The sequence below is a fragment of the Zootoca vivipara genome, chromosome 6 (assembly GCF_965207765.1).
Source record: "Zootoca vivipara chromosome 6, rZooViv2.hap1.1, whole genome shotgun sequence".
NCBI classification, from domain to species: Eukaryota; Metazoa; Chordata; class Lepidosauria; order Squamata; family Lacertidae; genus Zootoca; species Zootoca vivipara.
Genome location: NC_142589.1, coordinates 2,541,393 through 2,555,209, shown reverse-complemented (window position 1 = coordinate 2,555,209; position 13,817 = coordinate 2,541,393). Strand labels below are relative to the sequence as shown.

The window sequence follows — 13,817 nt, the reverse complement described above, 5'->3', positions numbered from 1 at the left end:
GTTCGCCAGAAGCAGCTAAGCCAGCTCCCTCGGCCAATAATGTGAGATGAGCGTTGCAACCCCAGAGTCGGTCACGACTGGACCTAATGGTCAGGGGTCCTCTTTTACTGCTTTAAGTGCATAGTGCAGATAGGGCGCTAGTGAGATGCCATTCCTGTTATTGTTGCTGTAATTTAGGGCAACTTCTTTAGGGCAACCTCATTATTGCAAACTACCTTTTGAATCTTGAAGCTGAGAGAGGCTAAGAAGAAGCTGCCCGCTGGATCAGATCAAATGCTCATTTAGTCCAGCATCCTGTAGCCTGTGGTCACAATGGCAGGACTGGAGGGCAGGAGCACTCTCAAAATGGTGTTCCCCAGCAACTGGCATTCTTCTTACCCCCATCCCGCAAAGGGATGGTTTATCTTTTCTTGTGAATTGTGAATGTTTGTGTGTTCGTAATACTGTACCAACTTGCCCTTCACCCCCTCTTGGCACCTCGGGGCTTCACTCGATTGCTTCCCATTGTAGGTCACAGGCAGGCGTCTTTGGAAGAACGTGTATGACATATTGGGGGGCAGCCCAGGGAGCACCAGCGCTGCTACTTGCACACGGAGGCATTACGAGAGGTATGGGACTGCTGCTGCTGCTGCTGCTGCTTCTCTTTTCTCTTTTCGCCTTTGCCACCCTGGACCCCTCCAGATGTTGCTGGACTGTGCTGGCTGGGTCTGATGGGAGTTGTAGTCCAGCCATGACATTTGGAGGACCCCACTTCAGCTCCCCGGGCAAGACAGTGGATCTAAATGCTGCACCCACTTGAACAGCAAATAAGCAAAGCCTTTAGTAAAATACATTAGTAAGTCAACAGATCAATCATCCACAACTTTAATTTCAGTTACAGGTAGGTAGCCGGGTTGGTCTGCCGTAGTCTGAGGAAGTGTGCATGCACATGAAAGCTCATACCAATAACAAACTTAGTTGGTCTCTAAGGTGCTACTGGAAGGATTTATTTTATTTTGTTTTGAACCTTAGTTTCGTGCTCTTTTAATTTTTTGGACTATTTTGCTTCTGGTGTGTTTCAGTAATAGGGGAGGAAAAGGTCACTTTCTCTTCCTTTCTAAGTATCTATGCCAGTTCCTTCTAAGAATCAAAAACCTCTGGTTTAATAAACAGAACTATTTTGCACTTCCTTCGGTATCTTCAAAAGGCACCTCATGGTGATGTGCTTGCTTTTATTTAAATGTAACTCACCAGGGGAATAGCATGGGGGGGCTTCTGGGGCGACCGCCCCGGGCACATTGGGTGTGTGTGTGTGTGCTGTTCACACTGCCCTCCCCGAGCCAGCCCTGCACCGGTGTCTCACTTTGGTGGCAGGGGCTGTCCAGGCGCAGGGGGCTCCTTTGCCCTCCGCTCGCTGCCCCCTGGCGAGGGTGCATACTTCCTCCCTGGGGTGGGTGGGTGGGGTGTGTGATCATGATCTGCTGAGTTTAAAGCCATTCATGGCTCTGCAGTAAAGTATACCTAGTCAAAGCTCATAACTTGGGCTTATCAATGCTTTAGCATGTTTTGCTCCATATGTATTGTTGTGACGTGGGGTTTGTGATTTCAGCTCTCTTGACAAAACATGCTGGAGACAGTTCTCTAGTAACAGCTCTTTATTAAAGTGAACAAGACTGACTGTGAGGGCAGGAAGGCTACATTTATAGGGACAGGGGACTAGCTAGGAAGGGATACATTTTGGAGGGAACAATATCAGGCAATCACTGTGCTGCCTTTTGGAGGGAACCAATAAGACAGAGGATCCAAATACAGCAGCTTAAATGAACCAATAGTAGCTGTACCCTCTGGAACCAAAAGGCAGTAACTTTATCCTAATGCAAATACAGACAATAATAATACAGATATAAAATCCTTTGACTCAATACACAACACCCCTCCCCCCCTAGTGAGCACAGCAGACGTAATCCCTCAGGTACTGTGGGGTCCTACAACTTCTACTTGATCTCCTGCCAACGGGTGTTGCAGGTTCTGGATTGGGTGTTACCTGTGGTGGAGGGGCTGCTATAGGGGTTTCGTCAGGAACAGATGGAGTCCCAGACATCTCAGGGTCCCCTACCTGTACCTCGTCATCCTGAGGACTAGCAGACCCTGGTTCATTTGCTGAAGCCCCTGGTGACTGCACCTCTGGACCATCTTCACTCTGGTCTTGCAGCTGTGCGTCATTAGCCAGGGATGAATTATCTGACTCCTCCCTGCTGAGCGCCCGGCGCCTCAGCTGATCTATATGTCTCTTCCAAACTTGCCCATTTTCCAAGGTCACATAATAGGACACAGGTCCACTAGCCCGGGTGATCACACCGGCCACCCACCGCGGACCTCGTGAATAGTTCCTCACCCAGACCAGATCTTCAGGGGCGAGATACCTTGTTGTGTCAGTCTCAGCCTGGGGGGTTGCTCTTGAATTACGGTTTGGCATTTTATCTGGGTGGACATAATCCAGCACCGTTACCAGTCTTCTACCTAAGAGCAGCTCGGCTGGCGACTTGCCCGTCGCAGTACACGGCGTCGCATGCTGCAAAAATAACATTCGCGCAATGCGAGCCGACCAGTTACCCTCCATTAAGCGCGCAATGGATTCTTTGGCTGTTCTTACCATGCGCTCAGCCTGCCCATTGGAGGATGGGTGAAAGGGCGCGGATGTGACCCCTCTTATGAAGTTATCAGCCAAGAATGCCCTGAATTCTTGGGATACAAAAGCTGCCCCATTATCTGATACAATGGTCTCAGGTAACCCGTGGGTTGCAAACAGCTGCCTCAACACCTTGATTACGGCAGCTGATGCCATGCTAGGGACCATCGCCACTTCTAACCATTTGGAATATGCATCAACGATAACCAAAAAGACCTTCCCTTGGAATGGCCCCGCAAAATCTATGTGCAGCCGGCTCCAGGGAGTCCTGGACTGCTCCCACCAGTGGACTGGTGCTCTGGCCACTTCTGGCCGCACCTCTTGGCATGCCTTGCATGTTCGTACCCATTGTTCTATGTTCTGGTCCATTCCAGGCCACCACACATAACATCGGGCTAGCGACTTCATCCTGACCATTCCCGGGTGTCCCATGTGAAGCGTCTCAAGAACCCTGTTTCTCAGTGGTGCTGGGATGATCACCCTATCTCCCCATAGGAGACAACCCTTATGCATGGACAATTCGTGCTGCCTTGTCGCATAAGGCCTGAATTTTTCTTCATGCGGACCACCTGGCCACCCCCTCCCCACCCAAGTGAGCACACGGGAGAGAACAGCATCTTTCCTCGTTTTCTCAGCTATGTCAGTAGCTGTTACAGGAGCCCCCGGAAGTGTTTCTAGCATCATAATGTGCTCCGCTGGAGCAGGATCCTCATTGCTCCCGCCAGGAAGGGGCAATCGACTCAGCGCATCAGCGTGGCACAACTGTTTCCCCGGCACATGGGTCAAGGTGTACTGGAACCCATTCAGGAATATTGACCAACACAACATTCTGGGGGAGAGAATTTGTGGCGTTTGTTTGTTTGGGTTGAACAACCCTAACAGTGGTTTGTGGTCCGTTTCAATGGAGAAATGGCGACCGTACAAATAATCATAGAACCTTTTGATTCCTGACACAATTGCTAGTGCCTCTTTATCAATTTGAGCATAGTTGCGCTCCGTGGGTGACAACGTACGGGAATAGAAAGAGATGGGCTTTTCCGACCCATCCGGTTCCCTATGACTCAGCACAGCCCCCAGGCCGTATTGAGAGGCATCACATGCCAGGACCAGCGGCTTCGACTCATCATAATGAGCAAGGACGCTCCTGCTACTCAGCATTTCTCGCAAGGAGTCAAAAGCCTTCTGCTGCTCCCGCCCCCAGCGCCACACATTCTTTTTCTGCAAAAGTCTATATAATGGTTCAGCTACCGAAGCTTTCTGGGGTAAGAACGAATGATAAAAGTTAATAAGTCCCAGGAATGACTGCAACTCCGTCTTGTTCTGTGGTCGTGGTGCCTCGATGATGGCCTTAATCTTAGCATCTGTGGGGTGGATGCCTGATGCATCAATTTTAAACCCCAAGAAATCCACAGTTGGCACCCCAAAACTGCATTTTTCTTTTTTCAGTTGCAACCCCACCTCCTTGAACTTGAGCAACACTGCACGGACACGTGCAACCAGTTCCTGTGGGTCTTTTCCAGCAATCAAAACGTCATCAAAAAATGGCAAGACCCCCGGCAGACCTCTTAACAGGCGTTCCATGAGCCCTTGAAAAATCCCTGGGGCCACACAAACTCCGAACTGTAATCTGTTAACTCTGAACGCCCCTTTATGTGTGACAATAGTCTGTGCTTCCGCTGATTGTGGGGTTACTGGCAGCTGTTGGTAAGCTTGTGCCAGGTCAATTTTGGCGAACACCTTGCCCCCAGCCAGTTTAGCCAACAGATGTGATATGACTGGAATGGGGTATGAGTTTCCCCTGAGTGCCTTATTGATAGTACATTTGTAATCTGCACATATCCTGACTTCCCCATTTGCTTTAAGGGGCGTGACGATTGGAGTCTCCCACTTAGCAGAGTCCACGGGTGAGAGAACTCCCTGCTTGACCAATTTATCCAGCTCTGCCTCGATCTTGGGTTGCAGTGCAAATGGCACTCGCCTTGGTTTGAGTCGGATTGGGGCCACCCCGGGATCCAACTCGAAGTCAACTGGGGGCCCTTTATAACAACCCAGTTTTCCATTAAAGAGACCAGCAAATTCCTTGCATAATGCCTCGCTCATCTCAGGGCAGGTTTGGATTGAATTTAGCCCTGAGATACTCAGTCCCAGGGCTGGGAACCAGTCAGTGCTCAGGAGACTGGGGCGACTGCCCTTCGCAATCACCAGTTTGAGTACAGCCTGTTTGTCCCGGAACTGTACTCTCACGGCACACATTCCCATAACATGGATGCGGCCTGCTGAGTACGACTGCAAGGTTGCCGGGAAGGGCTCCAGAGGGGGCAACTTACCCCTGGGGAAGAATGTCTTCGCGGTCTGGTCCGACATGATGGTGAATGCAGATCCGGAGTCCACCTCCATGTCGCACTGCTGACCCTCAATCTTCACCTTGACGTGTGCCTTGCCTTGCGCTGGAAACTGCACGGCCCTCCCGTTGATCTCCGTTACGTAGTGGCAGTCCTTTAGAAAATGAGGTGCTGTGGGCAGTCTGCGATGCTCCAGTCTAGGTGCTCCTGTCGCTCCCGACACCGCCGATCTACAGACCCTGGCGATGTGACCCGTCTTTCCGCACGTCCGGCACATAGCATCCCTGAAACGACAACTCTTTCGCTCATGGTTTCCGCCACAACCTGGGCAACTGCCTCGGCGATCTTTGTGCACTGTGCAGGCCTGACGCACCAACTCGACCCCAAGGACTGGGCTCTGGCTCGGAGTAGCCTCTAGCTCGTCCATGGCATGCGCAACTTCTATCTGTGGCTTAGTGGCCTTGCGACTGGCATCAAGCTCCTCTCTTTCATAATTCTCCGTGGCGGTGGCCTCCTTCAAGGCTGAAGCAAGGGTAACCTCTTCTTTAGCCACGATGCGTCTTCTGGCTTTCTTGCTGCTCAGACCACCAATAAACCGATCCAGGAGAGTCTCTTCCAGATTTTGAAAGCCGCAGTGCTGAGCGAGCTTCCGGAGTTCAGCCAGAAATGCGGATACAGACTCCCCAGCACGCTGCTGCCTCTTATGGAACTCCATCCGCCGGGCCATCTTGGTCTCAGTAGGCGCCAAGTGGCTTGTTAGGCAGGCAAGAATATCTTTGAGAGATGTCTCACTCAGCTTCGCTGGAGCAAGCAATGCCTTGGCCAGCTTGAAGGTCTCGGGCCCACAGTAGCTCAGGAATGTGGCCCTTCTTTTGCTGGCATCGGTGATCCCTTGAGCCACTGCAAAGAACTCAAAGCGTTCAACGTAGTCTTCCCACGTGTGGGGCTCTGATGGCTGGAAGGACTCCAATACCCTTGGACTCTCCATTGTCCTAGCGGGCAGGGTCGTCTTCTCAGCTGGCCAGTGAGTCTTGTTCTACGCTGCAATCCGGACTCTGAGGCAGGGCTGTGTTTAACCGCTCCTCAGCATTCCGGATCCCATCCTCGTCGCCAGTTGTTGTGACGTGGGGTTTGTGATTTCAGCTCTCTTGACATAATATGCTGGAGGCAGTTCTCTAGTAACAGCTCTTTATTAAAGTGAACAAGACTGACTGTGAGGGCAGGAAGGCTACATTTATAGGGACAGGGAACTAGCTAGGAAGGGATACATTTTGGAGGGAACAATATCAGGCAATCACCGTGCTGCCTTTTGGAGGGAACCAATAAGACAGAGGATCCAAATACAGCAGCTTAAATGAACCAATAGTAGCTGTACCCTCTGGAACCAAAAGGCAGTTACTTTATCCTAATGCAAATACAGACAATAATAATACAGATATAAAATCCTTTGACTCAATACACAACATGTATAATTTTGGCAAGGAGTAGCTGTGGTCTAAACCACTGAGCCTCTTGGGCTTGCCGATCGGAAGGTCGGGGGTTTGAATCCTCGTGATGGGGTGAGCTCCCGTTGCTCTGTCCCAGCTCCTGCCAACCTAGCAGTTCGAAAGCACGTCAAAGTGCAAGTAGAAAAATAGGTACTGCTCTGGCGGGAAGGTGAATGGCTTTTCCGTGCGTTGCTCCGGTTCGCCAGAAGCGGCTTAGTCATGCTGGTCACATGACCTGGAAAAACTGACTATGGACAAACGTCGGCTCCCTCGGCCAGTAGAGCGAGATGAGCGCTGCAATCCCAGAGTCGTTCGCAACTGGACTTAACTGCCCGGGGTCCTTTACCTTTTAGTTCAATGGAGAAAGGGCAGGTAATTATTCTAAAACTGAGCTTTCACTGGCAACTTTGGGCTGGAGATACTGCCTGTGTATTTCAAACACACAACCATGAGGACTAGACTAGACGCTTTCTTTAAAGTTTTAAAATGACAGCTGGGATTCTTCGGATTCAAAAATCTGCTGCGTTTGGCAGAATCTGTGGGAAATTCTGCATGTGTGGATTGGCTGTGAGGCTGAGGATTTTCAATAGCGGGGTGTGGCTGGCTGGCCGATGGCCCCTCCCAATGTCATGATGTTCTTTTCATTAGCTTGCATCTGCTTCTCAGGCTGGTCCTCCCGTATGTCCGGCACCTGAAAGGCGAAGACGACAAACCCCTGCCGCCTGCCAAGCCCCGAAAGCAGTACAAGGTGTCCAGAGAGCCAAAGGGGGCCAAAGGGAATGGACCTGTGGAGAAGAAGAGGGCCAAGAAGGAGAAGCTGAGGGACCAGGTAAAGCAGGGCTCTCTCACAGCTTGTGGAGTTCAGGTGCTAAAACACTGGGGCAGTGTAATTTTGGGGGACCTTATGCCTCCCGTTCCCTGGTCTGTTTCTGGGCTAATAAATAGCACCAATCCCTTTGGCTTGGAATATTTTTGGAGCTTGACTGCCCTCTAGTGGTCACTCAGGAACAACACCTTCATCTGATTTGCTTTGCCTGTTAATTCTCCTCAGGTGTCAAAGGCTAGGGTAAATTGGCGTGTGTACCTGTCCAGCACTTGATATCTCATAGGACTTCAGGGGTGGTTTGGAGGTAATGGCCTTGTGGGTCAGAGGTGCTGTCACTGGTCTAGGAGGCTGAGCAGGAAGATCCGCAAATGTGGGGGTGGAGGAGCAGGATTGGCAGGGCAGGCAGGCAGCAATGGCCTTTGGCTTGGAAACTGGTAAATCTTAGAAGCGTGTAGCACAGTTGTCTGGAACCTTGTGGCCTCCCGATGTTGCTGAACTACAGCTCCCATAAACCCCTGCAAGGAGTGGTGGTGGTCAGGAATGATGGGAGTTGTGGTTCAGCACCATCCAGAGGGCTGAAGTTTCCCCATACCTGGTTTATCTGGGTTGCTGTGTATTCTGCAGTGTTTGGCATTGGATCAGAACTCTGGTTCCTAATACAGTCATACTTCTGGATACGAATGCTGCAGGTTGCATACAACACGGGTGACGAACGCGCTGAACCCAGAAGTAACAGAACGGGTTACTTCCGGTTTGGCAATTTGCACATGCGCAGACGCACCGAATGACGTCATGCGCAGAAGCACTGAATCGCGCAGCGAGCATGCGTAGATTCAGCGCTTCAGGTTGAGTACTGCTCTGGTTGCGTACGGGCACTCCGGAACGGATCTCGTTCGCATCCAGAGGTACCACTGTAATGGTCTGTAAAATGTAAGTTTCAAGCCTTTCTTAACCCGGAGGGGAACCTGCTGAAATCTTGGAAGTCTGAAGATTCCTGTGAGGGACAGGGGATATCGCGAAGTCCCTCCCCTCCTGAGTTCAAGCCCATCCCCGAGCACAGGGGAAAGCAGAGAGAGTTCCGATTCCAGTGGGGAAGCAGGAAGTCGTGTCCGAGGCTCAGGCAAGGTAGCGGAGCCAGGGTCTCAGGTGGAACAGGAAGGGGCAAATAAGGGGGGGGAGACCCATCCCCCCAACTCCGGAATTGCGCAGAAAGAGGAGAGGAAAGAGGATGGGTCTACCAAAGCTTTTGTGTTGGAGAAAGACGCGCCAAAAGCCATTCGGAGGTTCTGAACCCGACTGAACACATAGCTCCGTGTATATAGCAATGACTTCAGCACTGTAAATACGCAGCACCAATAAAAGAATAAAATGCAGAGCTGTGTAGAGTCGTTACTCTGAAGTATCCCGCTCCGGCCACTGTGACAATTCCCATCTGCCAAAAGGCAGGGTTTTGAGGCACCATGTAGAAAATAGTGTGCAAAAGCATTTTTATTTGCATCATTTAATTCAGGCTGCAATAGGTTGATTTAGTTCATTTTCTTGCTTCATGTGCAGAGAACACACAGCCCTGAGTTTCTGAGCTGTAAAGAGAGTAGTAGTAAGGAATATGCTCTGCACCCTCTTGTGGGGTGAAAACATCAGCAGGGTGGGGGGGGGGTTGGCATGCTGGCTGGGGCTGAGGCAAGTTGCAGTCCAAGGCAGCCGGAGGGAACTCAGTTCACTGGCTTAACTTTCCATGGACCACAGTCCATGTTATTAAGGGCATGAAGTGCAGTTCTGAACTGGCAAGTGCGGAAGGAACAGACAAGGATTCCTTGGAAGCGAAACAGCTGCAGCGACCAATTAACAGTACACCTGGGGCTGCACCACTATGCGCTCCATTCGCCAACCAATGGATGGAAACATTTCCTGTAGCCCAAGTTGCCTTCCCCATTCCTGACAGGTCCCAATCTCCACCTGTACCGTAAATGTCTCTTTTGGTTGCAGATCTTGCCAGAGAAGCCGACCCTGGATGCTGCCTCTGCCGCCAAGCCTGCCAGCGACCCTGAGCAGAGCCCACTGGAAGAGCAGCCCGAGGGGTGCCTCTCTCTTCCAGGCTGCGAGGCCTCTGAGAGCCAGGCTCCTGATGCCTGCCGTGGCAACTGCTGTGCCTATGGCTGCTCCGAGGCCTACAAGCGGCTCTTCTCTAGCTTCTACTTCAAAGGGAACCATGGCATCATGTCTCCCTTGGCCAAGAAGAAGCTCCTGGCTCAGGTTAGCAAGGATGAGTCCCTGTATTGTCACCAGAAGCACCTCAGCCACTGCCCAGAGTACAAGAAGGCAGTGTACAAGATCCCTGGCTTGGACACAGAGGCTGGTCCCAAGAACCCGCTGGCCACCAACCTCCACCCAAAAGAGGGGCAAACTCCAGTGCGGGAGGTGGACAGGTCCATTGGCTCAGCTGGTTCCTCTCAGCCCTCGAAAGCCAGCGAAGGGGAGTTGAAAGCATCCCCGAGCCTCACGGAGGGCCACCTGCCTCAGAAAGCAGATGATGCTTGCTGTGGGGGCCACGCATCGCCTGGTCTACCTCTCGTCAGGGGCTACTTCCATGCATCCCGAGGTGAGGTCATGAAACCCATAAGTTGCCATCCTCTTCGAGGACCAGTGGAGTATTATGGTGGCTTTAAGAATTTCCCGGAGGTGGCAGCAGCTTCTGCCTATCAGCAGCCTGGCAGCGACGTGCCGTTGAGTCGCCTGCCTCAGAAAAAGCAGGAAGGCCCCGAGGACCAGCCAGAAGATCTCCGCCGGAAGCCAAGTCAGCCTCTGCCCTCCTGGAGAGGGGATGGTCAGCAGCAAACCTCCCCCTTCCAGGTGAGCAGCCCCGGGGGCAAGAGAAGCTCCTCCCCCTTTCCCCACGCCAAGCCCTCGTGGGTGCCCCCAGGGGCCAACCTGGCCAAGGTCAGCCCGCAAGTCCTTAAGAATGGAGGCCATTCAGTTTCTCAAGCACAGGCCAGCAGTTTGGCTCAGAGGAAACGAGCCATGGAAGAGGAGGTGTTCCTGCATGGCAAGAGGCTGAAGGCCGTCACCCCTTTCGTCAAGGAGGCGCAGTCCAGCAATGGGCTGGAGCGTGGCAGTTCCCCAAGCAGCCAGCAGGCGGTGGCAAAGCCCAAGGTTGCTGTGCCGAGTTCAGGTTTTCCAGTTGCTCCCGTGCCTCAGGTTCAGGATATGTACAAAGGGACGATGTTGAGGCTCCCTGTGAACTTTAGCACCCCGGGGGAGCACTTAAAAGGGCAGTCGGCCTCACTGATTCCTTCCCTGTCCATCAGTCCATTCATTATCCCGGCCTTCCCCACCCCGTTATTAACTGCTTCCGTTCAGCCGTCTGACCTGTGCCAGCCGCTGGCCCACTACCCCACCTCTTACGACAGTGTGCTCCGCCACCGTCTCTACCCAGTTTCAACGTGGCACAGCCAGCCAGCTTACGCATCCCCCCATGTGTCAGCCTTCCACCGGAACACCAAGCTGTAGCCACCAGCCCGGAACCCCTCGGGGGTTGCAGAGTTTTTGGACCAGGCACACCACAAGTTGCAATCCGCAGCTGCGCTGCATTGCCAGTATTTGAGACTGCCAGTCTTTGAAGGCTCTTCCTTGGAAAAGCAGCAGGGATGCAACTGTCAGGACCGTGTAATTTTCATTTTTAAACAAGAACCAAACACTCCCACTCACCCACAAAACCCTTGAACTTTGAAATGTATTTGTATCTGGTATGATATGCAAATAATGTGCGCAAAAGAACAACCACCACCATTAGGGAACAAAGCTCCTATAAAGATAGATTTATATCTGTGGTAGTGCTGGGCGCAATTCCATTCTGATTCTTTCATACATTATAAACACAAGTGCCTAGTCCTCAAGGTCTCTGTTTGAGCTTGGCTGTGGGGGAGGGGCTGAGGGTGGCTCCCTTTGTGCAGAGAGGTGCCCTGATCCTGCTCAGAGGGGAGGGGAGCTTACTGGCCAGCAAGCAGCACTCTGTGCGTGAACAGAATCCTCTCTGCAGGCGTGGGAAGAAAAGAATCCCGGCCAATCAATGGGATCCATGTCCAGTTAAGTGCACTGCACCATGGGCCCTGGGAGTTGAGGGGGGAAGAGAGGCTCTGGGGTGCATCTGTGCCCCCCCTTTTCTGGGGAATGCCAGGGTTGGTTGCAGCTCTCAGCGCTGCAACCTGTAAAACGTCTCCTCTTTCAAGACTCCTTTTCATCCCCTAAGTGCTTCTAGTCTCCTCGCTCAGGTTAGTTCTGCAGCACCTGCCAAAGAGAAAGGCTGTCCTATATCCATTCAATGGGGCTTACCCCACCCTTCCATTTCCATCGCCAGGAATGGGAAATCATGGGGTGGGGGTGGGGGTGTTGATGTGAGACAGGTACACTATTCCCTAAATACATTTTTCTCCTCACAGCCCAACGTGGAAATAAATAAACTGAAGGCACCTTTCACCTGTCATCCAAAATAATAATAATAATAATATAATAATAATAATAATAATAATAATAATAATAATAATAATAATAATAATAATAATAATTTATTATTTATACCCCGCCCATCTGGCCGGGTTCCCCCAGCCACTCTGGGCGGCTTCCAACAAAACATTAAATCAAGCATTAAAAGCTTCCCTAAACAGGGCTGCCTTGAGATGCCTTCTAAAGGTCTGGTAATTGTTGTTCTCTTTGACCTCTGGTGGGAGGGCATTCCACAGGGCGGGTGCCACTACCGAGAAGGCCCTCGGTAAAAAGGTTTACATTCTGGGTGTGTAAATGCAAACAAGTCTTTGTCCTCGTGTGTCTTGAGTGAATTGCAGCTGTGGTTCTGCCTCTCTGGATTTTGAATGGGGGGAGCATTTTCAGGATGACTCCTAGAAAAAGAACAGCCAGCCTCCCACTTCAGATCATTCTCCCCATTGACAGTAGCTGAAGGTTCCAGTTGTGCCCTATGCATCAGAATTAAAGGTCCACAGTGGTGATTGATTGAAAGCCCTGAGTGGTAATTCTTACAGAGTTGCAGCAGGTGTCCTCCAGCCAGGGCAGCTAAGAGAGCTTTTTGTGTTGTGCTGGCTATGATTGGCTGACTCATTTGTGACTGACAAAGCTTCTTGAAAGGGGTGTCTGCTAACTCCTGGAGGTGCAGCAACTTCTGGAGAAGGGAGTGTTTTGAGATTAAAACTGGAAGCCCATTCAGTCCTCTGCTAAGAGAAATTGGCAGAATTTTAAAAATACTTGCAAGCGCTCTGAAGATGCAAGCCTATGTACTTAATTTGCAATGGGTCCTGTCAGATGGGTGTGTTTAGCCTGGATAAGAGGAGACAGAGGAATTATGAGAGCCACTTTCAAATATCCACATGTCACATGGAAGATGAAGCAAGCTGGTTTTCTCCTGCTCCAGAACCAGTGGCTTCAGGTTACAAGAAAGGAGATTCTGACACTGGGAAGATCTTTGATGGTAAGAGCTGTTTGACGGTGGAATGGACTCCCTTGGGAGGTGGACGCTCCTTCACTGGAGGTTTCTAAGTGAGAGGTTGGATGGGCGCCTGTCATGTAGGACCTAGATGAGATTTCTCCATTGCAGAGTTTGAACCTTGGGGTCCCTTCCAACTCTACAATTCTATGATTCTACATGGTGGCAGTGGCAGTCAACCAGTGACAGACTGCCATTTTCTCCCTCTCCCTTTCCCCAAGAGCCGACACAAGCACAAACTTAAAATAGTTGTGGACCACTAAGGTCTGCAAAGATCAGATAGACTGCTCTATCATTACCTTGTGAAAGTTGAAATAAAAAATTATTTTTTAAAAAAAAATTATGAAAGTTTGATTGCCCTGATATAGAGAGTTTTATTTAAAATTGTACAGCAGTCTGGTGCAACTACTCTTCTGTAAGCAAGTGAAAGTAATTCCTTTCTCACAGCAGAAGGGTATCCTGCAACAGAGAGTCCTTGGAGCACCCCACAAGCGCCTAACCTTGGCTCCCATAGATAGATAGATACATAGATAAGATTAGATAGAGCCAGTGTGGTGGTGTGGTTAAGAGTGGTAGACTCGTAATCTGGGGAACCGGGTTTGCATCTCCGCTCCTCCACATGCAGCTGCTAGGTGACCTTGGGCTAGTCACACTTCTCTCAGCCCCACTCTCAGCCCCACTCACCTCACAGAGTGTTTGTTGTGGGGGGAGGAAGGGAAAGGAGATTGTTAGCTGCTTTGAGACTCCTTCGGGTAGTGATAAAGTGGGATATCAAATCCAAACTCTTCTTTATTGTCATTGTCACATACAGAACAACGAAGTTGAAAAAAACCTCTACATCAGACATTCAAAACCAACAAGCCTGCTATCCCATCCTGATTAGCCCCCCCGACTGATATCCCATAATTAAATACAATATACCCCCATAAAGTCCTGCCAACCCAGCAGTTTGAAAGCACATCAAAGTGCAAGTAGATACCGTGTTTCCCCTTTTTTAATACGT

At 50.8% G+C, this 13,817-nt stretch overlaps 1 protein-coding gene across 2 annotated transcripts in view; it reads left to right on the top strand.

Annotated features, from left to right (window-relative positions):
- Window positions 1-11,211, top strand: part of ARID5A (AT-rich interaction domain 5A) — a 32,590-nt gene extending 21,379 nt beyond the window's left edge. For both annotated transcript variants that reach the window (XM_035117546.3, XM_088671424.1), the window contains exons 5-7: window positions 511-608; window positions 7,164-7,326; window positions 9,310-11,211. In XM_035117546.3, the coding sequence (XP_034973437.1) occupies window positions 511-608; window positions 7,164-7,326; window positions 9,310-10,830 (1,782 nt within the window). In that variant the 3' untranslated portion in view covers window positions 10,831-11,211. The remainder of the gene's footprint in view (window positions 1-510; window positions 609-7,163; window positions 7,327-9,309) is intronic.
- The last annotated feature ends 2,606 nt before the right edge of the window (window positions 11,212-13,817 follow it).